Consider the following 27,160-nt stretch of genomic DNA (forward strand, 5'->3'; position numbering starts at 1 on the left):
GCCATCCAGTGGTTACGACTCCATGCTTCCACTGCAGGGGCCTGGGTTTGGTCCCTGGTCAGGGAACTAAGATCCTGCATGCTGCACAGCATAGTCCAAAAAAAAAGTCTGTTTTCTTTTGTAAAACCACCACCAACCTGTCTTCCAAGGTGGCTGTGCCAGTTTCTTAACTGGGAAATACCTAGTTTGTAGCATTGTTATGAGGGTTAATGAGTTAATAGTGTAAAGTCCTTAGAATAGCCCCTGGCACATAATAAAAGCTCAGAAAACATTGCCGGTTATGTGGTAATTCTGGGTCATTCCTACTCAGCTTTATGTAGATCAGAAACAATGACACTGTAAACTTAAATACTTGTAGGTAAGAAAGTGAAGCAAATGCTAAAGTCATGTAGAATGTTATTTAACTCGATGACATTTACCTTTGTTTATGGGTTTTCATAGTTTCAAGAGGAACTAAAGAACCTCTTGATGAGGGTGAAAGAAGAGAGTGAAAAAGCTGGCTTAAAACTCAACATTCAAAAAACTAAGCTCATGCATCCAGTCTCATCAGTTCATGGCAAATAGATGGGGAAAAAGTGGAAACAGTGACAGACTTTATTTCCTTGAGCTCCAAAATTACTGCAGACGGTGACTGCAGCCATGAAATTAAAAGACGCTCACTCCTTGGAAGGAAAGCTATGAACAACCTAGACAGCATATTAAAAAGCAGAGGAATCACTTTGCCAGCAAAGTTCCATATAGTCAAAGCTATGGTTTTTACAGTAGTCATGTATGAGATGTGATGAGATGGACCATAAAGGTGGCTGCGTGCCAAAGAATTGATGCTTTTGAACTGTGGTGTGGGAGAAGACTCTTGAGAGTCCCTTAGACAGCAAGGAGATCAGACCAGTTCCAATAATCATTGGAATGACTGATGCTGAAGCTCTAATACTTTGGCCACCTGATGCTGGCAAAGATTGAGGGCAAGGGGAGAAGGCGGTGACAGAGGATGAGATAGTTGGATGGCATCACTGACTCAATGGACAATGGACATGAGTTTGAGCAAACCCCAGGAGATAGTGAAGGACTGGGAAGCCTAGTGTGCTGCATTTCATGGGGTCACAAAGAGTCGGACACAGTTTAGTGACTGAACAATAGGGAATGCTGCTATGTTAGGGACTCGGTGTTTTTCTCTGCAGGCAGAATGAGCACCCAGCAGTGGCCAGTCAGGTGACCCTGGTGAATGGAAGTCCATGTTGCTGAGCCCATGCATAATGTCCATCCCCTGCCATCATAAGCCCATTGGATGATAATGAGGGGGGTGATGGGGAAAAGGAACTGTTATCCACAGAACAGACCATCCTATCCACTTGATTATTAAATCCTCTGCTGAGGTCACCCTTTAGTGAGCAATTACACAGGACACAAATAACTTCAAATATTTTGTCCAGAGAAGCCTATCCACACTTCTCTTTCCCACATTTCACTGTCACCAGATTTCCAATCATCTTCCTTCCACCATTATTCCACGTCTTAATATCCATTCCATACTTGTTCCCTGGATTTCTGTCTGTACAAATGAGAAAACTCAAGTAGTTCTTTTTGAGTGTAACATACCTCCTCTCAGGTCACAGTTTGAACTTCACCTTTAGGAGTCTGCTGGGACTTGAGTCTATTAGTGATGGGCCCAGAAATAAAAAGGGGTGGCAGGGACAGTTTCTGAAGAGTCGTGTGGCCTCTGCCTCAGGGGAGGTCATTATGCTTTTCAGGCAATGCAATGCCTAGCCCATCAAATGGAGGTGCAAATGTTGCCTCTGGGTGGGGATGCCATTTCCACTGGTAAAGCAGACTCTAAACTTAGGAGTTCAATGTCCCTAGCATCATCAGGGTCTTCCCAATGTCTCCAAACCAACTTACAAGATGCTATTCTTTCCCAATCTATGCCCTCATTTTCACAGTATTTTAACACTATTTATTCAGCTGAGAATTTTCCAAATCTTTAGGTTCTGCTTCAGAAATTCCATCTTTTAAGTCATTTCTCTTTTCTGGCACTTCATTATCATCAGCCAGAAGGAGCAAAGCCACATCTTCAACTTCATTGCTTCGAAGTTCTACTTTCCGCAAAACATTAGAACACAAACACAATTTAGCCAAGTTTTTTGCCACCATAAAAAGAATGATCCTTCCTCCCACTTCCAATAATATGTTCATTTCCACCTCAGAATGAACCAGAGTGGTCTTTACTATTCATATCTCCACCAACATTTTGTTCATAATTTATTTTCCAAGAAGACAGGTTTTCATTTCAGCTCTCCTCTTTTCTCAGGTTTCACCAGAATTACCCTTATCATTCATTCATTATTCTTTGCATACATATCAAAATGTATGATTTTCAGCTCTTCAGCTTTTATCCACTCACTGTTCAGTTCCAAAGCAGCTTCCATGTTTTTAGATATTTGTTAGATTAGCATCCATTTTTGGTACAAATTTGTCCTATTTAGCTTGGGCTCCTATAACACAGAATCACAGACTAGGTAGCTTATAAACATATTTATTTCTCACAAGCATGGAGGCCGAAGTCTGAGTTTCGTGCTAGCATAGTTTTGGTGTCTGTCTTCTCGTGACTTTGTTTTAGTGAACATTTCCAGATTGAAAACTGTCATCTTCTTGTCCTGTCATCCTCACATGACAGGACAGGGTGAGAGAACTCACTGGAGCCCCTTCTTTAAGAGCACAAATCTCATTTGCTGCTGCTGCTAAGTCGCTTCAGTCATGACCAACTCTGTGCGACCCCATAGACGGCAGGCCACCTCTATCCTCATGACCTAATTATCTTGAGAGGCCTCATCTCAATACCATCCCAGTGGGGCTTAAGATATCAACACATTTTGAGGAGACACATTCAGTCCATTGCAAGGCCCAAATGGTTTCACTGGAAAATTATACCATTCAAAGATTAATTAACACCAACTCTACACTCTCTCTTCCAGAGATTAAAAGGAAGCAATACTTCCAAACTCCTTATGTGAGGCCACCATCAACCTGATACCAAATGAAACGAAAAATAGAACAAAATTATAGACCAGTATCCTTCATGTAGACACAAAAATCCTCAAGAAAATATTAGTAAATCATAGCAATCATAGCAAATCCAGCTATATATATGTGTGTGTGTGCATTTGGGAGAATGGCATTGAAACATGTGAAATGTCATGTATGAAACGAGATGCCAGTCCAGGTTCAATGCACGATGCTGGATGCTTGGGACTGGTGCACTGGGACGACCCAGAGGGATGGTATGGGGAGGGAGGAGGGAGGAGGGTTCAGGATGGATTTTCTTTTAAAAATTTAGAAAAAATAAAAAAAATAAATAAAGTATACACTACAGACAAATGAAGTTTACTACAGTGATACAAGGTTTAATCAATATTTGAAAATCTATCATATTAACAGTAAAAAAAAATTATATTCATTATATCAATTGGTGCATATTTCAAGTAGAATTTCAAGGAAGTATAGAGGATTCACGACAGTGTTTACAGATAGCAAAAGGTTCTCAAAATTACAATGGGCTTGAGAGGGGAGGAATGATCAAGTATGTGGTGCTGTCATAAAAATATGACTCCAGGGTAAAGATAAAGCCAACTTTCATCCTTTCTGTGAAAGAGCAGGGCTTCTAAGAATTTTAAAGTCATTTTCCCACAAAAGCCTCACAGGAAACCCAATACAGAGAAGGACCTGTTGATCTTTTGTCTAACTGAATGAACCCTAAACAATCTTAAAGAGAATTGTACTTGATGCGCTGCAAGCTTGAGCTTAATGGGAAACAGTATAAAAATTTAAAAAGGCCTTCGGATGCCAAAACATCTACAGGCCAAAAGCAGTCTGAGAAAATGACTCAGCTGTAAATACAGGCTACATTTTATGAAGAGGAAAAAAAAAGTCCAGCATGACTCAGGGTAGAACCAAGAAGACCTCAGTATACAAACATGGTATTTGACAGCAGAGACACACTTAAATTTGGGTTCTGTATTATGTAGTAATTCAATCCACTGAATTTCACAGCTTCCCAACTACAGCAGAGAAATGCTCTGAGAAATTGCGACGTTAATTCTTTTTTGAATGAAGTATTCAAAACCTCATGTGTATTTTACACTTAAGACCATTTTAATTTGTACTAACCACCATTCCAGTTCTCAGTAGCTCAGTTTTAAGTGCTCAACATGCTGCTAGCATCTACTTTATTAGATAATACAGTTCCATTCCACTGATTACACAAATAGCTGCAACTGCTCTTTTTACTCACTCCTGAAATATATGAAGTACTATGGGAACAGGTACTACAAGAGATGTAGCATTAGGTGAACTAGAGAAAATCTGGATCCTCAATCTTAATTTCCCAAATACCTTATAGTACATTTAATATCCCTATGTGTAGAACTTTAGCTACATCCATAAGTTCTGATAAGTAGCCATTTACAAATACTATTCACTTAAAGCTGGCTATAATTTCATAGATGTTTTATGATTTTTAAATGACGGAAAATTTCAAATACATAAAAATAGAGAAAATAGCAAAAACAAAATAAGCAAAAACCATGCACCTGATTTATCTTACCATGACTTAAACAAGTTATCTATCCTTACTTTTCTTTTGCATGAGCATTTTAACAGTAATTCTACACATACGGTTTTATGTGTATAAACTTGCTAATTTATCTCTAAGACACTTTTACATAAACACAATGCTATTAGCACACCTAACAAGAACATAATTTCTTAATATTATATAATACTGTCAATAGTTCCATTTCCCCAACTATCATAAAAATGTCTTTTGTTTGTTCAACCTGTGATCTAAATGAAAAACACTCATTCATTGCATTTGATTGATACATCTCTTAAGACTTCATTAACATCTCAGAGTTTCACCTCCCTTTTTTCAATCCATTTCATTGGGTGAGAAGCTTGAGTCATTACTCTCATAGAATTACCCACATTTTATTGGTCTGCTTCCTGTTATATCATGTAATTTGTTCTTCTGTTCCCTGAATTTTCTTTAAACTGGGAGTTAGGTCTTGATGCTTAATTAGATTCAGGTTCAATATTTTTGGCAATGGTATGTCTTATTGTATCATGCTGCTACTGCTGGTAAGTCGCTTCAATCGTGTCCGACTCTGTACGACCCCATAGACGGCAGCCCACCAGGCTCCCCCGTCCCTGGGATTCTCCAGGCAAGAACACTGGAGTGGGTTGCAATTTCCTTCTCCAATGCATGAAAGTGAAAAGTGAAAGTGAAGTCGCTCAGTTGTGTCCGACTCTTCGCGACCCCATGGACTGCAGCCTATCAGGCTCCTCCGTCCATGGGATTTTCCAGGCAAAAGTACTGGAGTGGGGTGCCATTGCCTTCTCCGATTGTATCATACAAGGAGGCATAAAATGTTTTGTCCTATTTTTGATTAGATTAAAGTTGATCAGTGGGTCAGATGTTGTCAACCTGATCTCTTCACTAGGAAGTTCATATAGACCATTCACCTAAAGGGCTTAAAACTTCTACTGAGAACTGTGCTTAGATCCATTATTTCATTATGTCCTGAAAATTCTCTAATAAAGAATTTTACCTCATCAACCTCTAGTTGCCTTGAGCTATAGTTTATACAGGAAATGCAGGCTAAATCACTACTCCTTCCTTCTGTTTATCAATGTCCAGAATGAGTTGGTGCCCTGGCAACCTCCAAAGGTTGTTATGTACAGATGAAAGAACAGAGGTGGTAATAAGTAAGATCAAAAGCTTTTTCACATTCACTCCTTTAAGAGAGTTTTTTCTGTGAATTTCCTAAAGTTTAACATGGTTTGAGTGGTGATAAAACACTGCTATGTATTCATTAAATTAACCTACTCTTTTAAAACCTCTTGTTTTAACTTTGAGCATGAAGCAAAAGGGATTCCTACATTCAAACACTTCTCCTCCAGAATTTATTTTCTAATGCTCCTTAACGCAAAATTCACAATGGGTGGCTTTCTTATAACTATTTAGTGACATTATGAACTCGCTGATGGTAAGTAAGATGTGAATGCTGCCTAAATGCCTTCTTACATTCCTTACATTTGTATGGTTTCTCACCAGAATGAATTCTCTGATGTTGGATAAGAGACGAATGAAGTCTAAAGGCCTTTCCACATTCCTTACAGTCATAGGGTTTCTCACCAGTATGAATGCTCTGATGTTGAGTAAGTTGGGAGAGCAATCTAAAATTCTTCTCACATTCCTTACACTTGTAAGGTTTTTCACCAAAATGAATACTCTGATGTTGAGTAAGTTGTGAGAACAGTCTGAAGGCCTTCCCACATTCCTTACAATCATAAGGTTTCTCTCCAATATGAATACCCTGATGTGAAATAAGTTCTGAGTAACGACGAAAGAACTTCTGACATTCCTTACATTCATAAGGTTTCTCACCAGTATGAATTCTCTGATGGAGAGTTAGATGATAGGCACGACTAAAGGTCTTCCCACATTCCTTACAATCATAGGGTTTCTCGCCAGTATGAATTCTCTGATGAAGAGTAAGTTGTTGCCGCACTCTAAAGGCCTTCCCACATTCCTTACAGTCATAAGGTTTCTCACCAGTATGAAGTTTGTGATGTACTCGAAGGCCTGTACTACACAGAAAAGCTTGCCCACATTCCTTGCATTCATAGCATTTCTCAGCAATATTAAGTCTTTGATGTCGAGTAAGGTGTGCATATTGTCTAAAGGTCTTCCCACATTCCTTACATTCATAGGGTTTCTCACCAGTATGAATCCTTTGATGGAGATTAAGTTGTCCTCGCACCCTAAAGGCCTTCCCACATTCCTTACAGTCATACGGCTTCTCACCAACATGAATTCTCTGGTGTACACGAAGATCTGCACCACATGTAAAGATCTTTCCACATCTTTTACATTCAAGGAGTTTGTCAGAAGCATGAATTCTCTGATGTCGACTAAGGTGGGCACACTGCCTAAAAGCTTTTCCACATTCTTTACATTCATACGGTTTCTCACCCGTATGAATTCTCTGATGGAAAGTAAGTTGTTGGCGTACTCTAAAAGCCTTCCCGCAGTCCCCACATTCATAGGGCTTCTCTCTACTGTGAATTCTTGGATACAGAGTAAGAGATGTGCGTTTTCTGTTCTTGGGCATTTTTTCAGAGGTGGTTTTTTTCACTTGCCTGAAATATGCTTCGTGAGGACCCTCTTGTCCCTCAAACTTTTTATATTCGCAATCTTTCCTGAAAAAAGAGTCTTCAAGGCCACAACTTCTAATTCTTTCCATTATCTCCCACTGAGAGAAACTCATTTCACAAATATCCTTTACTTGAAATAACTTTTTAGTGTCATATCTGGATTCCAAATCTGAAAGAAAAGAAGATAAAACACATGTTATTTTCTTCTAGAAAAAGTAAACAAAGAAGCAAATAAAAACTTTATAATAGGAAAAAAGAAAATAAAGTCCAATTGAAATAAATGTGCTTAAAAGTACTTTAAAAAAATAATATAACTTGAGAAAAGCTAAGAAGAATAAAGAAAATGATGAGTTAAGACCAGATAATTCAGAAGCAAATTAAAGTCTGAGATCTCTACCTAAACTTTTTAATGATTTATTTTTTAGTAAGAATAAAGTAAAAACACTTTATTATGAATAACACAGCCTTTGTTTACCAAAAGATGTCATTTCAAGCTGTAGACCCCTTTACTCCCTATGTCTGTCACACTTGCCTCCTTTCAGCTACTAAAATATGTCACAATCTTTCCATTTTTTAGAGCTTTTTACTGGCTATTAAATCTCCCAGGAATGCTGATGGGTTCTCCACATGGTTGGGTTCTTTTCATCCTTCAGATATCATGATAAAAGTCAGAAAAGCTATCTGTTCTGACTTCATCTAATTTATATCCTTCATTTTCTATCCCAATAATTTGTCCCCTGCTTCTTAGCACTTTTTTCAATTCTGTTGTGATATATTCATTAATTTTCCAAGTTTTTATTCTGTGTTCTTACCTTAACAATTTCCCAAGAGAAGAAAAACTCTTTCACTTATCACTGAATAACAAATCCATAGCACAGAGAAACTATTTATTATTAAGTTTTCATAATTAGTTAATAGTAAAAATATATATGTTGCCTTGCCTCCAATCTTACACCTTTTTTTAGCACTTTATATAGAGATGGGACGGAGAAGGCAATGGCACCCCACTCCAGTACTCTCGCCTGGAAAACCCCATGGACGGAGGAGCCTGGTAGGCTGCACTCCATTGGGTCGTGAAGAGTCGGACACAACTTAGCAACTTCACTTTCACTTTTCACTTTCATGCATTGGAGAAGGAAATGGCAACCCACTCCAGTGTTCTTGCCTGGAGAATCCCAGGGACAGGGGAGCCTGGTGGGCTGCTGTCTCTGGGGTCGCACAGAGTTGGACACGACTGAAGTGACTTAGCAGCAGCAGCAGCATAGAGATGGGAGACAAAAGCACACCAATGCTATCTCAATCAAATACAGAAATGGAAAAATTCCTTTACATCTGCTCATCACTCCAGTGGCCTCTTTACTTTCACGTGCAGATATCTCCACTTCAGCTCACTGTCTACATAGCTGTAAATGAACCTCACTTTTCCAACCAAGGTAATGCAAGGTTCTTCTTATTTATCTTCAAGTTTATTAACTATACACAAGTATATTACAAATATGCAGCCCATTTTGTTTCTTCATACCCTTTCCTATATTCTCCCTAAAGGCATCATAGCCAGTGCCATTTAGTTACTGTCTAGAAAGTATATTAGTGATTTTTCAGTCATAGCAACAGGTTTATAAAATAGTAACATGCTAGTAAAATTCTGAGCAAAAAATGTATTTTTTTAAAAAAAATCAACATTATTTTTCATATGCATGAACTAGAAAGAATCCAAGTATTCATTAACAGAAGAATGACTGAGAAAAGTTATATATATATAGATATGGATACAACATAATAAGAACAAACTGTAACAGCAGTAAGAATGAATAATCTACAAGTACACACAACAATATGGATCATTCTCACTAACATAAGGGTGACCAAACAAAGCCAGGCATAAAATAATATATACTATATTATCCCATTTTTATAAAGCTCATAAACACTAAAACTAATCTATGGACTTATTAAAAGTCAGGCTAGTAGTTAATTTTGATAGGGAGGAATGACTGGAGAAAACTAGAGAGGAGCTTCCGCTGCTGCTGCCGCCGCTTCAGTCGAGTCCGACTCTGTGCGACCCCATAGACGGCAGCCCACCAGGCTCCCCCGTCCCTGGGATTCTCCAGGCAAGAACACTGGAGTGGGTTGCCATTTCCTTCTCCAATGCATGAAAGTGAAAACTGAAAGGGAAGTTGCTCAGTCGTGTCCGACTCTTTGCGACCCCATGGAGTGCAGCCTACCAGGCTCCTCCGTCCATGGTATCTTCCAGGCGAGAGTACTAGAGTGGGTTGCCATTGCCTTCTCCTAAAGAGGAGTTTCTGATATCCTACTAAAACTATTTCTGAATCAGTATACTGATTAGCTGGGTATAATTACTTTGCAAAAATTCAGTGAGCAGCGTATTATGATTTCTGTTTTTTGGATGTATTTCAGAAAGTTTACTTTAAAAGGATATAATAAAAAGATGTTAAAAGGCAACAATGATTTAAATACTGTAGATAATTTGTGAGCAGAGACAAATAAGTGAATGTCACAAAAGATACTCTGATGAAATCTAAGTATCTTTCTGCCTCTTTCTGTCTCTCATCCCTCTGTGTCTTCCTCCTTCCCTTCCTCTTTCTCTTTCCTTTCTCTCTCTCTCTCCCCACCATCTTCCCTTCCTTCCCTTACTCTTTCCTTTTGCTTCTCTCTTACCCTCCCTGTCTATCTTCCCTATTCAAGAAAGCAATGTAAAACTAATGTAATTTTGTAAAAATTACTGGGAAAAAAATTTAACACCTCATTAAGGCAAATAAGTTATAAATGATATAAAAAATTAACAGTAATTAGCTAGTCATAACAGTAGTAAATAACTAGGTAACTACTGTTATTAAGATGGTGTTCTCATAGAATTTACTTGCAAATTAAAAATCAATGATTTAAAGGAAAATAAGAGTCAAAATAAAAACTGAAGGCCCAAACATTGGTAAGAAAAATGAGAAAGTGTATATACAGCACAAAAGCCCATACAAACTGGTATAAGAAACATTAAACAATGGAAAAAGTAAGAGAATAAAGGAAGTGAGCCGACAATGCACAAAATGAAAATATAAACACACTGAGGGCAAAATGTCCATATTTACTCATTTACAAGAAAAAAAGGTAGAAGTTACAATACTTACCCTATAGAATTTGAAAGTTTTAAAGAACAAACAAAACATTCCCCGTGTGGATATAGTGAACCTGAGACTTTTTCTTAATTTATTTTTAAATTGAAGAATAATTGCTTTACAGAATTTTGTTCTTTTATACCAAACATCAACATGAATTACCCATAGGTGTACATACCTCCCCTCCCTCTTGAACTTCCCTCTCACCTCCCTCCCCACCCCACCCACCCCTCTAGGTTGATACAGAGCCCCTATTTGAGTTCCCTGAGACACACAGCAAATTCCCATTGGCTATCTATTTTACATATGGTAATATAAGTTTCCATGTTACTCTCTCCATACATCTCACCCTCTCCTCCCCTCTCCCTGTGTCCATAAGTCTGTTCTCTATGTCTGTTTCTCTATTGCTGTCTTGCAAATAAATTCATCAGTACCATCTTTCTAGATTCTATATATATGTGTTAGTACATGATATTTATCTTTCTCTTTCTGACTTACTTCACTCTGTATAATAGGCTCTAGGTTCATCCACCTCATTAGAACTGACTCAAATATGTTCCTTTTTATGGCTGAGTGTAATATTCCATTGTGTATATGTACCACGACTTCTTTATCCAATCATCTGTCAGTGGACATTTAGGTTGCTTCCATGTTCTAGCTATTGTAAACAGTGCTGCAATGAACATTGGGGTGCATGCGTCTTTTTCAGTGTGAGTTTCCTCAGGGTATATGTCTAAGAGTGGGATTGCTAGGTCATAACTGAGACATTTATATGGCTTCCCTGCCTGACATGACACATTAAGACTTCGGCATGCTGAATATTCACATCTAGGAGACTATAATACAGTTGACCCTTGAACATTGGGGTAATAGGGGCCAATACCACCCCTCTATTGCAAACCTGTGTATAACTTTACAGTTGGCCCTCCATACCTGCAGTTCCCCATCCACAGATTCGACCAACCTCAGATCATATAGTACTGTGCGTGTGTGCTAAGTCACTTCAGTCATGTCCAACTCTTTGTGTCCCTATGGATTGTAGCCTGCCAGGCTTTTCTGTCTATTGGATTCTCCAGGCAAGAATACTAGAGTAGTTTGCCATGCCCTCCTCCAGGGGATCTTTCTGACCCAGGGATCAAACCCACATCTCTTCCACCTACACTGGCAGGTGGGTTCTTCATTAGCACCACCCGGGAAGCCCACAGTACTGTAGTACACATTTATTATTTTTTAACCCGTGTATAAATGGACCCATGCAGTTTAAACTCATGTTGTTCAAGGGTCAACCGTATAAACAACTGAACTGTAATCTTACAACTTCTGTAAAAAGTCAGCCATTATTTTTCCCAAATTCATTTATGCCAGTTCTTTCCCCTTCAAGAAACTAAAAGACAGCCATTTCAGTCAATCAAAACTAGGTTCAGTGCTTTGCTAGTTCTGACTATAGATGCACACTGCATTGTTTCAGAGTAGACAGTGAGAAAATAGTAAAGATTGATGGGAAACATAAAAATTCATGAAGGACTCTGCACACAGATTGCTTTACAAGTATCTTTAGATTCTTGTTCTACTTTAAATAAATTGAAACTGGAAATTACAGCCTATGCACTATACATGTGATTAAATCAAGAAAAAATTGGCCCAGCACTGAAACAAAGGACAAACTAAACATCAAAAGACATATACAAAATATTTAGCTACTCAAAATAAACCAAATACTAGTTTGTAGTCTATTGAATCAAAGGGCTTTATTCTAGTAAATGATGCTGATGCAAAAGCAAAATATTAGCCCATCTTAGAGCAATGTAAAAGGAGAAATGTTATTTCCATTGGCAGGATAACAACTTTAATTAAAAAGAAAATAAGGAGCTAATTACCTGGTCATAAAGTTAATTTGTTTCCTGAGATGATGTCTTCAATAACTTTGCTGATACAAGATGATATGAATGTATAATATTTATGACAGAAGCACTTTTAGTCACATTAACACCAGGGGTAATGTATCCAGAGATCTGTAAATGTTAAAACCTTATAACCACAGAACTGTACTTCTGAAAGTCAAAACTGATTAAATACTAAGTAATCCATACTGAATTCCAAATAATTTTCACATTCTGCTAATTTCATCAAAGAATCAGAAGCAATGGAAAGAAAAATGATATTCTCCCCTTTACCACGTTATCCAACCACTTAAGTTCATATTCTTATCATATGCATTGGTTTTCCTTCATAAATTGGCTCCTACTTCTACTCATTTGCTGAAAGTCACTGCTTACAGAAATCACCCTCTCTCTTGATGCCATCAGTTGTCCTCTTTGAAATCATTCTCTTCAGCCTTTACACAGGTCCTAATACCTCACATCTTAAGATACTTTCCCTGTACCCCATGTGTCTGCTTTTATGGCAAAATTCCTCTTTAGTGTTACATACGTTTATTTTCACCACTGTCTCACTTTCTTTTCCTTTTATCTCCCACTAACTTTAAAAGAAACCAAAATTTTATTACAGAGTATTTCTAACATACACAAAAGTAGAAGAGTAATATTAAATGTACAAGTTATCTATGGACCAGCCTCAACAACATCAACCAAGCCCAATACTGACCTATGCAGACCCTTATCCACTGGTCTCCTCACATTGTCTGAAGCAAGTCCCATAATATATTTTGTAATCACTTCAGGATTTATCTCTAAAAGGATTTAAAAAATAATTGTAATACCATTACCCAAACCTGAAAAAATGAACAGTAACTCTTTGTCATTGTTGTTGTTCAGTTGCTAAACTGTCCAACTCTGCGAACCCATGAACGATAGCACACCAGGCTTCCCTGTCCTTCACCATCTCCCGGAGTTTGCTGAAACTCATGTCAACCATCTCATGCTCTTCTGCCTCCTTCTCCTCTTGCGTTCAGTCTTTCCCAGCATCAGGGTCTTTTCCAATGAGTTGGGTCTTTGCCTCAGGTGGTCAAAGTACTGGAGCTTCAGCATCAGCCCTTCCAATGAATATTCAGGGTTGATTTCCTTTAGGATTGACTGGTTGGATCTCCCTGCTGTCCAAGGGACTCTCAAGAGTCTTCCCCAGCACCACAGTTCAAAAGCATCAATTCTTCAGCCCTCAGCTTTCTTTATAGTCCAACTCTCACATCCATCCATGACTACTGGAAAAACAACAGCTTTGACTAGACAGACCTTTGTTGGCAAAGTAATGTCTCTATTTTCTAATATGCAGTCTAGGTTGGTCATAGCTTTCCTTCCAAGGAGCAAGCATCTTTTAATTTCATGGCTGCAGTTACAATCAGCAGTGATTTTGGAGCTCAAGAAAATAAAAGTCTGTCATTGTTTCCATTGTTTCCCCATCTATTTGCCGTGACGTGATGGGATTTGATCTTAGTTTTCTTGAATATTGAGTTTTAAGCCAGTTTTTTCACTCTCGTCTTTCACCTTCATCAAGAGGCTCTTTAGTTCCTCTTCACTTTGACTCTGTAGCATTTTTCATATTCTGACTGTATTCCCAAGATGTAGTAGAACATGTTCCTCTATCTTCCTCTAATAAATTAGTGGCTGGCTAATTCAGAAGCTCCATCAGACTTAGGCCCACTTCATAGGTGATACTGTATTCTTTCATTTGAAGAAATACAATCTGACTGTCTCTATTTCTGTGATGTTATCAGCAGTGATGTTCAGTGTCTAGATCCAATAGCTTATTAGAGGTTCCAAACTGGTAATATTCTAAGTCTACAATCCTTCATTTATTCACTGAATACTTTAAGAAAAACATGGGCTTCCCTCGTGGCTCAGCTGGGTAAAGAATCTGCCTGCCAATCCAGGAGACATGAGTTTGATCCCTGGTTTCAGAAAATCCCACACTCCACGGAGCAACTAAGCCTGTGTGCCACAATCACTGAGCCTGTGCTCTAGAGCCCATAAGCCACAACTACTAAAGCCCGCTTGCTTAAAGTCCGTGCTCTGCAACAAGAGAAGCCAGGTCAATGAGAAGCCCATGCACTGCAATGAAGAGTAGTTCCCACTTACTGCAACTAAAGAAAATCCGCATGCAGCAATGAAGACCCAGCACAGCCAATAAATAAATAAATAACTAAATCTTGGGGGAAAAAGAATTTTCAGAATTAAGTATATTTTATGTGGTTGTAATACATTTCAGTTATGTATACAGATGCTTAAATGATTCCATCTTTTACAGGTTAAAGAGCCTCTGCCAACTGGTTCCTCTTCCTTAATTACCCTATCTAAATTACCCAATTAACCCATCATAATTCCCCATATTCTTACTTCCTCACCCTTCTTAACAATATTTAATCACTTCATGTAAACACCATGAAAAGAAGGCAATGAAGAAATATGTACCTAAGAGGCAAAATACAAAAGATGATCTAAGTAGAAATTAGATACAAAATACAAGTAAAATGGTGGTCACTGGGGAAGAAAGCTTTCCCCCATTGAAATGAGAAGGAAACAGGACAGTGTAAAAAAAAGAGATAAGTGGAAGTAGAGATGAAATTTCTTTGGTTGTCCATGCTGAGATCTAAGTTTTCTTCTCAGGTGTCAGGTCTCTCCTTCATAATCAACAACTAAGGACTGTGTTTCTTCCCAACCTGCAGGGATATGCTGTGCCACAGCAGCTTACCCTCCCCTGATAAGCACTTACTCACCTAGTCTCCATCTTCTTTTCTCATCCCTCACAACCATCCAGGGTTCTTTCCCTTGCTCTAACAGAGTAATTACATCTGGCTTAGAAATGGAACATCCTCCTTGAAAAAAAAAATAGAACATTATAAAGAAAGTATAAAATTCACCAAGGCTTCAGAACAAAGAAGAGTAATTGGACTGAAAAACATTCATATTAGAGTTACTTGAGGATCACAAGAACAGAGAGGTAGGAATGTTGTCTTATTATAATTGCCAATTGATACAGGCTTGGTCTCTAAAAGTAATCATTGAGAGCACTGGCTTCAAATCCTGCCTCTCTCACCTGAGTCACTTACAGGCTCAGTTTTTTCAGTTGGAAAAGTAATAATATATACTCATAAGTAAATAATAATATATTAAAATATATAAAATAATAATGTATACCCTGGAGAAGGAAATGGCAACCCATTCCAGTATTGCCTAGAGAATCCTGTGGACAGAGGAGCCTAGTGGGCTGCTGTCCATAGGGTCGCACACAGTCAGACACGACTGAAGCAACTTAGCATGCATGCATGCATTGGAGAAGGAAATGGCAACCCACTCCAGTATTCTTGCCTGGAGAATCCCAGGGACAGAGGAGCCTGGTGGGCTGTTGTCTATGGGGTCACACACACACACAACTGAAGTGACTTAGCAGCGGCAGCAATGTATACCCATAAGATTTTTGTGAGGTGTCACTTAAGTGCCTAGATGAGTGCCTAGTACATACTAAGCACTATACATGTTCATTAGGTACTATTTTTGCTTTTATTTAAATATTTTGCTAGGAGGAAAACAATTTGTTTCTTGCCAATATATTCATCCAATGTCAAATACAAAGTTCATATATTTTAAACTATTAATCATAAAAGTTAATGTTTAAATAAATTAAAAAGATAATATGTTTGTTGTAGTAAATTGAATGTGTCCACTTGAATTTCAACACACTATTGATTTAACCCAGTATCATATACACTGTGTCAACTTTTTCAATAGGTATGTACAGCCAGACACCTCTGTCTTCCTACTCACACTGCAGATAAGTTAATAGATAATAGACCATCTACAACAATATGAAAACAGACTTCTTTGAAAATGGTTTTGCTCTGAGTGTCTAAGAATTTATATCCAACTGTCATTAAAGAGAAGCAATTATATAATAGAAAAGGCAAAGGAAAATGTAAAGGTCAATGATTTATGGGGGAAGCTAACAGTGCTATTTAATAGTTTTTTTTTTTTTTTTTTTTTTTTGCTATTTAATAGTTTAACAGCTGAAGACACCTATTCTCAAACTACAAAGCAGATAGTTGACTAGTTTTTAGACAGCCAGCCCTGAAATTCAGTCATGTGAATTTCTACATTATTTGACACAGATGGCTGGATGGCATCACCGACTCGATGGACGTGAGTTTGAGTGAACTCCGGGAGTTGGTGATGGACAGGGAGGCCTGGCGTGCTGCGATTCATGGGGTCGCAAAGAGTCGGACACGACTGAGCTACTGAACTGAACTGAAACTTACCCAGTGACACCAAGTTGCTATAATTCTCTAATATCACATCTCTGTATAAATTCCTCTGATTTGAGTTCAGGCATTCCCACTCTTCCTGAGAAAAGTCCACAGTCACATCTCTGAACATCACCAAATCCTGAAATGACAAACCCATGCTTTATTTGTAAAATTACTTATTTCTGTATAGGGCCATAAGCCACATATTATCTCTATTTGCGTATCCTTCCCTTTCCCTTCTTTTTTAAAGTAATTCTTTCAGAAAATAATTAACTCATAGCTTGTGCAAAAACAGGACATGGGTTGACTCTGGCTCACAAGCTGCACTTTGCCTACTACTGCTATAGACAAAGCTTCCTATATACTGTGGTATACCTAGTTTTACTTCCAGATATGCACAGGTAGTTAATCAGAGTTTCACTAAATCGTAGCAATATTTTCTTAGATCAGTCTCCCACAGCAAAAGAAATAAAAGCAAAAATAAACAAATGGGACCTAATCAAACTTGAAAGCTTTTGCACAGTAAAGGAAACCATCAATCTTCTATTGATGGGCACAAAAGAAAACAAAATGAAAAGACAGCCTACTGAATGGGAGAAAATATTTGCAAATGATGTGACCAACAAGAGGTCAATATGCTAAAAATACCAAGAACTCATACAACTCAATACCAAAAAAAAAAAAAAAAATCAAAAAAATGGGCAGAAGACCTAAAAAGACATTTTTCCAAAGAAGACATTCACATGGCCAGGAGACACATGAAAAGATGCTCAACATCACTGATTATCAGAGAAATGCAAATCAAAATCACAAGGTATTGCTTCACACCAGGGACAATGGTTATCACTCAAAGTCTACAAGTAATAAATGTGGAGAGGGTGTGGAGAAAAGGGAATCTTCCTACACTGTTGGTGGAAATGTAAATTGGTGCAGCCACTATGGAGAACAGTAAAGAAGTTCCTTAAAAAACTAAAAATAGGGCTACCATATGATCCAGTAATCCCACTTCTGGGTATGTATCAAGAAAGCAAGGTGAAAAGGCAGCCTTCAGAATGGGAGAAAATAATAGCAAATGAAGCAACTAACAAACAACTAATCTCAAAAATATACAAGCAACTCCTACAGCTCAACTCCAGAAAAATAAATGACCCAATCAAAAAATGGGCCAAAGAACTAAATAGACATTTCTCCAAAGAAGACATACAGATGGCTAACAAACACATGAAAAGATGCTCAACATCACTCATTATCAGAGAAATGCAAATCAAAACCATTATGAGGTACCATTTCACGCCAGTCAGAATGGCTGCGATCCAAAAGTCTACAAGCAATAAATGCTGGAGAGGGTGTGGAGAAAAGGGAACCCTCTTACACTATTGGTGGGAATGCAAACTAGTACAGCCACTATGGAGAACAGTGTGGAGATTCCTTAAAAAACTGGAAATAGAACTGCCTTATGATCCAGCAATCCCACTGCTGGGCATACACACTGAGGAAACCAGAAGGGAAAGAGACACGTGTACCCCAATGTTCATCGCAGCACTGTTTATAATAGCCAGGACATGGAAGCAACCTAGATGCCCATCAGCAGATGAATAGATAAGAAAGCTGTGGTACATATACACAATGAAGTATTACTCAGCCATTAAAAAGAATATATTTGAATCAGTTCTAATGAGATGGATGAAACTGGAACCTATTATACAGAGTGAAGTAAGCCAGAAAGAAAAACACCAATACAGTATACTAACGCATATATATGGAATTTAGAAAGATGGTAACAATAACCCTGTGTATGAGACAGCAAAAGAAACACCGATGTATAGATCAGTCTTATGGACTCTGTGGGAGAGGGAGAGGGTGGGGAGATTTGGGAGAATAGCATTGAAACATGTATAATATCATGTATGAAACGAGTCGCCAGTCCAGGTTCGTGCACGGTACTGGATGTGTGGGCCTGGTACACTGGGACGACCCAGAGGGAGGGTACGGCGAGGGAGGAGGGAGGAGGGTTCAGGATGGGGAATGCGGGTATACCTGTGGCGGATTCATTTCGATATTTGGCAAAACTAATACAATATTGTAAAGTTTAAAAATAAAATTTAAAAAAAATTAAAAAAATAAAAGAAATAAAATTGGGTCTGGAAAAAATTCTTTAATTTTATGCAAACTCTACTTTTTAAAACAGAGATCCAGTTTCATCACTATATGTATCATTAGCATTTTCCCTTATTATAACAAACCCTTTATTGAATATTTTAAACTTACTACAAAAAAGTCCATTTTATAGATATGTTGGCCTTAATAATTACATTTAGATATTTCTATACTTTTAAATATGCTAAGTTATATTTACAATTTAAGTTATACAAAATTTCTAAAGCTGCAATGTCTAACATGCTATCTTAGACACATGTGGTTACTGAGCATTTGAACTGTAGCTAATACAAATTTAGATGTGCTATAAAATACACACCAGATAGTGAAGACTTTACAAAAAAAAAAGATTGCAATATATCTCAATAATTCTTATTTTGGTTACACTTTGAAATGATAATATTTTGCTATATTGGGTTAAATAAAACACTAAAATTACTTGTGCATTTCATTTTTACTTTTTAAAATGTGACACTAAAATGTTTAAGATTATGTGCCTTGCATATTATTCTACACTTTTTATGAGACTGACATGAGACCTACTGTGCTAAGAAGGCACTAATTTTCTATTTTTAATATTGGATACTGCAGCTCTAAAGTGTTCTCCAGTTGTGAGTTTCTCGTATCAGTTGTCTCCCTCAAGGGACTTCATTTCTGCTTTATCGCTGCTCTAGACAAAGACTAAACACACAGGAGACTGAATAATTTGGTCAATTCACACATGGACATGGATGGACAACAGACGGGCACACAGGAAGGGCCAGGCTGTCTGGCTCCATCCCTCACTAGAATGGGAACATCTAGGAAGAAGCTGTTGGATGGGGATCTGTTTGGAAGTTTCAGGACAACTAATTAGAATGTTCACGTAACCTGAAAAAAATTACAACATTCCAAATAGAGAAAAATACCAACTTACATGAGCCATGATTTCAGAGTTGCAAGAAAATGTTTAGTTTTTCTCAAGGGTCATTTACTGAAGAAGCAGAGTCCACAGACAGAAGCCAAAAACTGGAGGAAGAATATGAAGCCATAAGAACAAAATCCCAGAGCCCCCAAATTTTAAAAACTCACATGACTTCTCCATTCCTACATGCAACACCCCTCCATCACCCCTCCCAACACACAGACAAGTTATGAAAGGTAAGAGCTAATTTAGACAAATACATGCCCTCCCCGAAACAGGAAAATCACTGCACAAGGATAGACATGGAGAAGACTCTCCAGAAGAGAAGGACATTTCCAGCTGTTTTGGCAGGAGAGATTCCGGGCAGTCCTCCAACTCAGTGAGGCTGATCTGGACTCAAGAATAGGCTACCCAGACCTGTCCTGAGCAGAGATCCATCTCCCCTCATTCCCAGTTTTCCCAGCTAAGAAGTGGCTACACCATCGAAACCAGAATATCCTTCTCAGACTCAGGAATCTGGCTTGCCTACCCAACCCTGAAGACAGAAAATATTATAGAGAAGAATTTTCCAAACTATGCCACACATTGGAATCCAGCAAATCTTTTTTTTTTTTTTTTTAAGAGAACTGTGTGTATTTTTTTTTTTTTTAACATTTTATTTATTTGACTGCACCAGGTCTTAGCTGTAGCACCTGGGATCTTTGATCTTCATTGCAAGCATGCAGGATTCTTTAGTTACAGTATGCAAACTCTTAGTTGCGGCATGTGGGATCTTCTATTATAGTTCCCTGATCAGGGATTGAACCCAGGCCTCCTATATTGGGAACACAGTCTTAGCCACTGGATCACCATGGAAGTCCATTAGCAGACCTTTAAAATATACTGATGCCTGACTCCCATGCCCCAAACATTCTGATTCAATTAGCAGAAGAGAGCTGTGACTCAGGAATCAAAATTTTTAAACTCTCCCCAGGTGATCATAATGGGCGGGTTTAGTAATCAAACTTTGTATGCCTCAGAATCATCTGAAAGGCTTATTAAAATACAGTTTGCAGGGCCTCGATCCTCAAGTTTGGCATTTACTGGAGCTAGGGTTGGGCTTGAGAAATTGCATTTTGAAAACATTTCCACGTTGATACTGATGCTGCTGGTCCAAATGCCACAATTTGAGAACCACTTGCACAGACCATGCCTGGCAGTCTTTATAACGGCAAAACTGTACTTGCACACTGGGATCTCTTCCTCAAGGCTGAACTATCTTTCCCAGAATCCTCAGAGCTCACTGTTCACCACCTTCCTATTAGGAATCATCAATACTGTCTACATGATCTCATTTACCGATCCTATTCTCTTGGTACCCAGGCTGGGGAAAAGTGAATTTGTAAAACCTGAGTATGGATAATGAAATAACCCACTAGTTAAAATTCAATAGTAACTAAGGAGTTGCATTTAAAGGAACTGGATTAGCAGATTTTAAAAACTGCTAATACTTATCACTGCTGCTGCTGCTAAGTCACTTCAGTCGTGTCTGACTCTGTGCGACCCCATAGACGACAGCCCACTAGGCTCCGCCATTTCTGGGATTCTCCAGGCAAGAACACTGGAGTGGGTTGCCATTTCCTTCTCCAATGCATGAAAGTGAAAAGTGAAAGTGAAGTCGCTCAGTCGTGTCCGACTTCTAGTGACACCATGGACTGTAGCCCACCAGGTTCCTCCGTCCATGGGATTTTCCAGGCAAGAGTACTGGAGTGGGGTGCCAGGGCCTTCTCCGATACTTATCACTAAGACTGGAGAAATGGACACTTGTGGTATGGTGTAAAAAGAATGAAATGATACATGGAAAATGATTATAATGAGACCAAAAAAGTCAAAATGGACTTGGAATAAGATTGTATTGTGTTACCTCTGCTGGATGGTATCCCACGTGATCTTTATTTTGTTCTTCCCAGGAGTCTCAATTTTTTAATCAAGAAATTTTTAATCTGTAAAAAAAAAAGGAAAGAAAACTTTAATTTGTATCACTTGTACCTGGACATAAATTTAAAACAGCTCTACAAGGGATATCACAAAAAGCCCCAACGATTCCATCCCTGCTACCCTTTCCCCTATCTTCCAAATCTAGAGGCAACAATTTTCACCTCTTTTAGCTATTTCTTTTGTTATATAAATACCATATATTCAAATCACATGCTAATTTACTACTTCAGCTATCTTTTACTCACCCATCTCCCACTTCATGTGTGCATAATTGCATCTCCCTATCCTTCCAATATGCTTTTTTTTCCCCAGTGTGATTTTGTTCTATTAAAGGGTACACAGATATTCAGTTTCTATGACTATGACCATTTAAATACCATTACCAACTGAACTATATAGTATAATCAGATTATTTTGCCTTTCTTCTCTGAGTTTAAAATGATTTTGTTTTTTGTAAGATTCATTTTCTAGGTAATTATCATTAATTTATTTCTCAAACTCTCACTCAAATGAAGGATCAGGAGGATGAAGCATCTGGCATAAAATAACAGAACTGTCCACTTCATACTCTAACAATCCTTCAGAAATAAAGCCAAATACTTCAGAGTTATCACTTGTATCCCTAGTTGGCAGAAGTCAATGCTATATTCCTCAACGTTCCTACCTCTGAAATCCCACATGATCTTGAAGTGAAAAGCTGGTTAAGTAATAGGACCTAGAAAGCCTGCTGAAGGAATTGTTCAGGCAGTTTTGAACATCACTCCCCAAAAACTTATTTCTTAAATACTTGAGAAAACATCCACAAACAGAATAATAAAGTAATCATTAAATGCTGAGTTTTCAAAAACTTAAAGAATGGAAAATATCCAAGACACACTGAAAGAAAAAAAAAAAAAAACAGTTTAAAAAATATATATATAAAATCCATAAAAATGTTACAAAATCCATGACAATACTGAATTCCTCTTTTTTATTAATTTTTTTCCTTTAAAAAAAATGAGTTTCTTTTTTTATAATTTTATTTATTTATTTTTGGCTGTGCTGGGTCATCATTGCTATGAGCAGGGGCTACTCTCTTGTTACAGAGCACAGGCTCTAGGGCACGCGGGCTTCAGTAGTTGTGGCATGTGGGCTCAGTAGTTGTGGCTCCCCAGCTCTACAGCACAGGCTTAATAGCTGTACATGGGCTCCGTGGCTCTAGAGCACAGGCTTAATAGTTGTATATGGGGTAAGTTGCCCCACACCATGAGAGATCTTCCTGGATCAGGGATCGAACTAATGTCTCCTGCACTGGCAGGCAGACTCCTTACCACTGAGCCCCCAGGGAAGACCCCTGAATTCCTATCTTAAACGAAGAATTAGAGGTCTTGTTTTCCTTTAAATTTTCAATTAATGTTATCCTATTCAGAAATAAAACTAAATAAGCATATACAAATATACAAAACCACAAATGCTTGTAAAAATATTTTTGGGAACATATGCTCTAAATATGAACAGTGATTATTTCTGGATGTTGCAAATATGTGTGTGTATGCTTAGTCAAGTCCAGTTCTTTGTGATCCTATTGACTATAGTGTACCAGGCTCCTCTGTCCATGGGATTTCTTCCAGGCAAAAATACAGGTGTGGGTTGCCATTTCCTCTTCCAGGGGATCTTCCCAACCCAGGGATGGAACCTGCATCTCCTGCAAGTCTCCTGAATTGCAAGTGGATTCTTTACCACTGGGAAGCCCTGCTGAGGACTGTAATTTTTATTTTCTTCTTTAAGGTTCCTTGGTTACTAAATATTTCACAAGCTTGCATTAAGTACATTATCTGAAATGTTTAAAAAGCTATTCCCATTAAAAACAATTTTTTAATGATTTGGGTAGACAGGTAGTCATTAAGAAAACTGTGATTACATAGAACTGCATAAGTGGTAACAACAGGGAAATCAATGTCACTGAAAAAATAATTCTTACCAGTTCTTGAATACTGTATTTCATTAACACCCAGAAACCCTTCTGTGAAGGATCACAATGCTGATTCACAACATTTCCAAAAATCAAGAGATAGTATGCACAGCAGGCAGAAAAAAATGCTTATTTCATAGCAAATGCTCAGTCATTTGAGTTGACTCCTCCTGAATAACCAATTACTAAGTTTTGCAAAACGTCTTATTATTCCTTACCTTAGTGTTCAAGATACATAGGTAACAACAATTTCTTAAAAATTTTTATTCAGAACAATACATACTTCCCAATATTACATTATATGGTTTTTTCTTATGACTTTATAATGTTTATTATCCCATAACATTCCATCATATGGATGAAGTGTGAATTACTTAACATTTCCACATTGTTAGACACAAGTTTTTTAAGATTATCCTCAAAATTATTCCTATTTATTCCAGACTTTAATTCTAGACCAGTGAAAATCAATCTTGTTGGGTCTTATACAACTCTGATATCATGAAATTATAAGTAAGTAGATTCCCCTCCCAAATTAACCACTGAAAAATATTTACAATATATCTATATCTATATATGTATATCTATATCTATATATATCTTTGATTTTTTCCTTGTCCTGAAAACCCATAAACAGAACCCAAAGACTTCATGTTAAGAATCCCTATTCTGGTCCATTTGCTGTTGATTTTTCTGCTTGCATTCATCATAAGTAACTTCACATTTTCATTATTCTTGGGAATAAAGAAAGTTGATACGGAATGATTAAGAATCATCACTAACAGTAACCGCTAATATAATTAAGCAGTATTCTACTATGCTAGGTAATGTTTTAAGAGCTTCAACAGATATTAATTCAGATCAGATCAGTCGCTCAGTCGTGTCCAACTCTTTGCGACCCCATGAATCTCAGCACGCCAGGCCTCCCTGTCCATCACCAACTCTCAGAGTTCACTGAGACTCACGTCCATCGAGTCAGTGATGCCATCCAGCCATCTCATCCTCTGTCGTCCCCTTCTCCTCTTGCCCCCAATCCCTCCCAACATCAGAGTCTTTTCCAATGAGTCAACTCTTTGCATGAGGTGGCCAAAGTACTGGAGTTTCAGCTTTAGCATCCTTCCTTCCAAAGAAATCCCAGGGCTGATCTCCTTCAATATTAATTCAGGTAACCTTCAAAACAACCCTGTGAAGCATATACTATTATAATTCCGATTTTACATATGAAGAAACTGCAACACAGTTTTCTTTCAACTGCCCAAACTCACTTAGATTTAAGTGATGGTCAGGATTAAAAACCTCTCAATCTAGGTTCAAAATTCTTAACCACTGCATACATCTCTCCTCCTCTATCCCAAAAAAGTGCAAGTGTTAGTCACTCAGTCCTGATTTTTTTCCACCCACGGACTGTATTCTGCCAGGTTCCTCTGTCCATGGAATTCTCCAGGCAAGAATACTGCAGTGGGTAGCCATTCCCTTCCCCAGGGGATCTCCCCAAGACATACCTAAAACAAACTCATGCTACAAAATTTCAGTTATAAGATAATAAGCTCTGAAGACCTAATGCACAACATGGTTACTATAGCTAATAATAGTGTATTACATACTGGAAGTTTGCCAAGAGTGTATCTTAAGTACTCTTGTCACATACACAAAATAGTTAACCTTGAGAGGTAATGGTTAATTAGTCGGTGTGGTATTCTGTTCCATAATGTTTACATATATCAAAACATTATGCTGTATACATTAAACAATTTTTCATTTGTCCAAAATAAATAAAACTCATGCTAACTAACTCTAACCACATCAGGCTGGTACCAAAAAGTTCCACTCATGGATTCCCTTTGGGAAAAAAAATCCCCACTCCTACTGTGGAATAATTAGAGCTGTCTAAACCCAACACAATCTAATAGCCATGAAATTAAAAGACACTCCTTGGAAGAGAAGTTATGACCAACCTAGACAGCATATTAAAAAGCAGAGACATTACTTTGCCAACAAAGGTCCGTCTAGTCAAGGCTATGGTTTTTCCAGTGGTCATGTATGGATGTGAGAGTTGGACGATAAAGAAAGCTGAGCGCTGAAGAATTGATGCTTTTGAACTGTGGTGTTGGAGAAGACTCTTGAGAGTCCCTTGGACTGCAAAGAGATCCAACCAGTCCATCCTAAAGGAGATCAGTCCTTAATATTCATTGGAAGGACTGATGTTGAAGCTGAAACTCCAATACTTTGGCCACCTGATGCGAAGAGCTGACTCATTTGAAAAGACCCTGATGCTGGGAAAGATTGAAGGCAGGAGGAGAAGGGGATGACAGAGGCTGAGATGGTTGGTGGCATCACTGATTCAATGGACATGAGTTTGAGTAAACTCCGGAAGTTGGTGATGGACAGGGAGGCCTGGCCTGCAGTCCATGGGGTTGCAAAGAGTCGGAAAGGACTGAGCGACTGAACTGAACTGAAACCCAACACTACTTAACAAATCATAGTTGAAAAGAAAACATAAACGGTAACTTCCAAAGGGCTACTTCCATCATTATAAACTGTGCTCACAGAGCAACTGGATTTATAGAACATGGTTAACTAAAGTGGCTCAGTGGTAAATAATCTGCCTGCTAAGGCAAGAGACACGAGTTCGATCCCTGGGTCGGGAAGATCCCCTGGCGTAGGAAATGGCAACCCACTTCACTATTCTTGCCTGGAAAATTCCAAGGACAGAGGAGCCTGGCAGGCTGCAGTCCATGAGGTCCTGCAGAGACTGAGCACAACTAACTGAAGAACTGCATTAAGTGGGCAACAGAAAGGGAAATGTATAAACTGGGTCCCCTGCCAGGACGTAGGTAAATCCTAAAGTCCAAATCAGTAAGTAGATTATTCTTACGCAGGACATTTCAAGAGAAGGAAATTTTAACAATCTCGTGTCACAAAAATCAAGTGCATTTCACGCAAACAAAGAAGCAGCAGAAACTCGCAAAGAACGCGGCTTTTAGAGACGCAGCAGCGATTTGCTTCACTTCACAGGCCTCTGGAGACTGACAGGGCTCGGGAAGCAAACCCGGATGATTACATCGCAGGCGTTTCTGGACGCGGTCAACACCCACCGTCCACGCCCCCTTGACCGTCGCTACCCACCATCTGCAAACACAATGGAAAGATAAAGACGAGAGAAGGTCCGCGGCTCTGGGTCGGCTGTAATTCAGACACCACAGCCACCCACGCTCGGGCGGCCACCGCGCCTTGCAGGGGACTTTCATTCAGAGGTTCCACCACCCGTTTCCCTCTCAGGCCTTTCCTCTACGGCCAGGCCTCGGTGGTCGAGGCGAGGAAGGCGACGGGCAGGACCGCCGGGAACAGGCCGGGGCGGCGCCCAGTTACCGCCGCACAAGCTTAACCCCGCGCCGCCCAGTCTCAGAAGTGCAAAGCCCTCACTCCGGCCTGAGGCCCCCAAATCCAACCTCGATCTGGTCCGCAGAACCTGGCCCGTCTCGCGCTTGTTTTCTTCAGAAGAGCAGCGGCTACCACCGAGCCTGCCTTACCGCCCTAGGGCTGCGCCAGACTCGGGGGACCGCCCAGCGCTCGGGACCGCCCAGCGCTCAGGACCGCGGCGCCGGAATACCGGAGAGTGCCTTCTCGGTCCCGAG

At 38.8% G+C, this 27,160-nt stretch overlaps 1 protein-coding gene across 5 annotated transcripts; it reads right to left on the reverse strand.

Moving 5' to 3' along the window:
* Positions 1 to 3,372: 3,372 nt before the first annotated feature.
* ZFP30 (ZFP30 zinc finger protein) lies at positions 3,373 to 27,160 on the reverse strand. 5 transcript variants are annotated; one of them, XM_086352032.1, is made up of 7 exons: positions 26,975 to 27,160; positions 26,492 to 26,654; positions 21,501 to 21,579; positions 19,610 to 19,701; positions 16,549 to 16,675; positions 15,013 to 15,111; positions 3,373 to 7,378 (listed from the first exon to the last, which is right to left on the reverse strand). In XM_086352032.1, exons 4-7 carry the CDS (start codon positions 19,616 to 19,618, stop codon positions 6,009 to 6,011), a joined length of 1,605 nt encoding a protein of 534 aa, XP_086208158.1. In that variant the 5' UTR covers positions 19,619 to 19,701; positions 21,501 to 21,579; positions 26,492 to 26,654; positions 26,975 to 27,160; the 3' UTR covers positions 3,373 to 6,008. The 5 variants fall into 5 exon arrangements, with proteins under 5 accessions (XP_086208158.1, XP_086208160.1, XP_086208161.1 ...); XM_086352034.1 differs by lacking the exon at positions 26,492 to 26,654 and having other exon boundaries at positions 26,975 to 27,136; XM_086352035.1 differs by lacking the exons at positions 26,492 to 26,654; positions 26,975 to 27,160 and adding an exon at positions 22,239 to 22,451.

Source organism: Bos grunniens, chromosome 18 (genome assembly GCF_055505025.1).
Source record: "Bos grunniens cultivar Pamir isolate PY7600 chromosome 18, Bosgru_T2T1.0, whole genome shotgun sequence".
Lineage (NCBI taxonomy): Eukaryota > Metazoa > Chordata > Mammalia > Artiodactyla > Bovidae > Bos > Bos grunniens.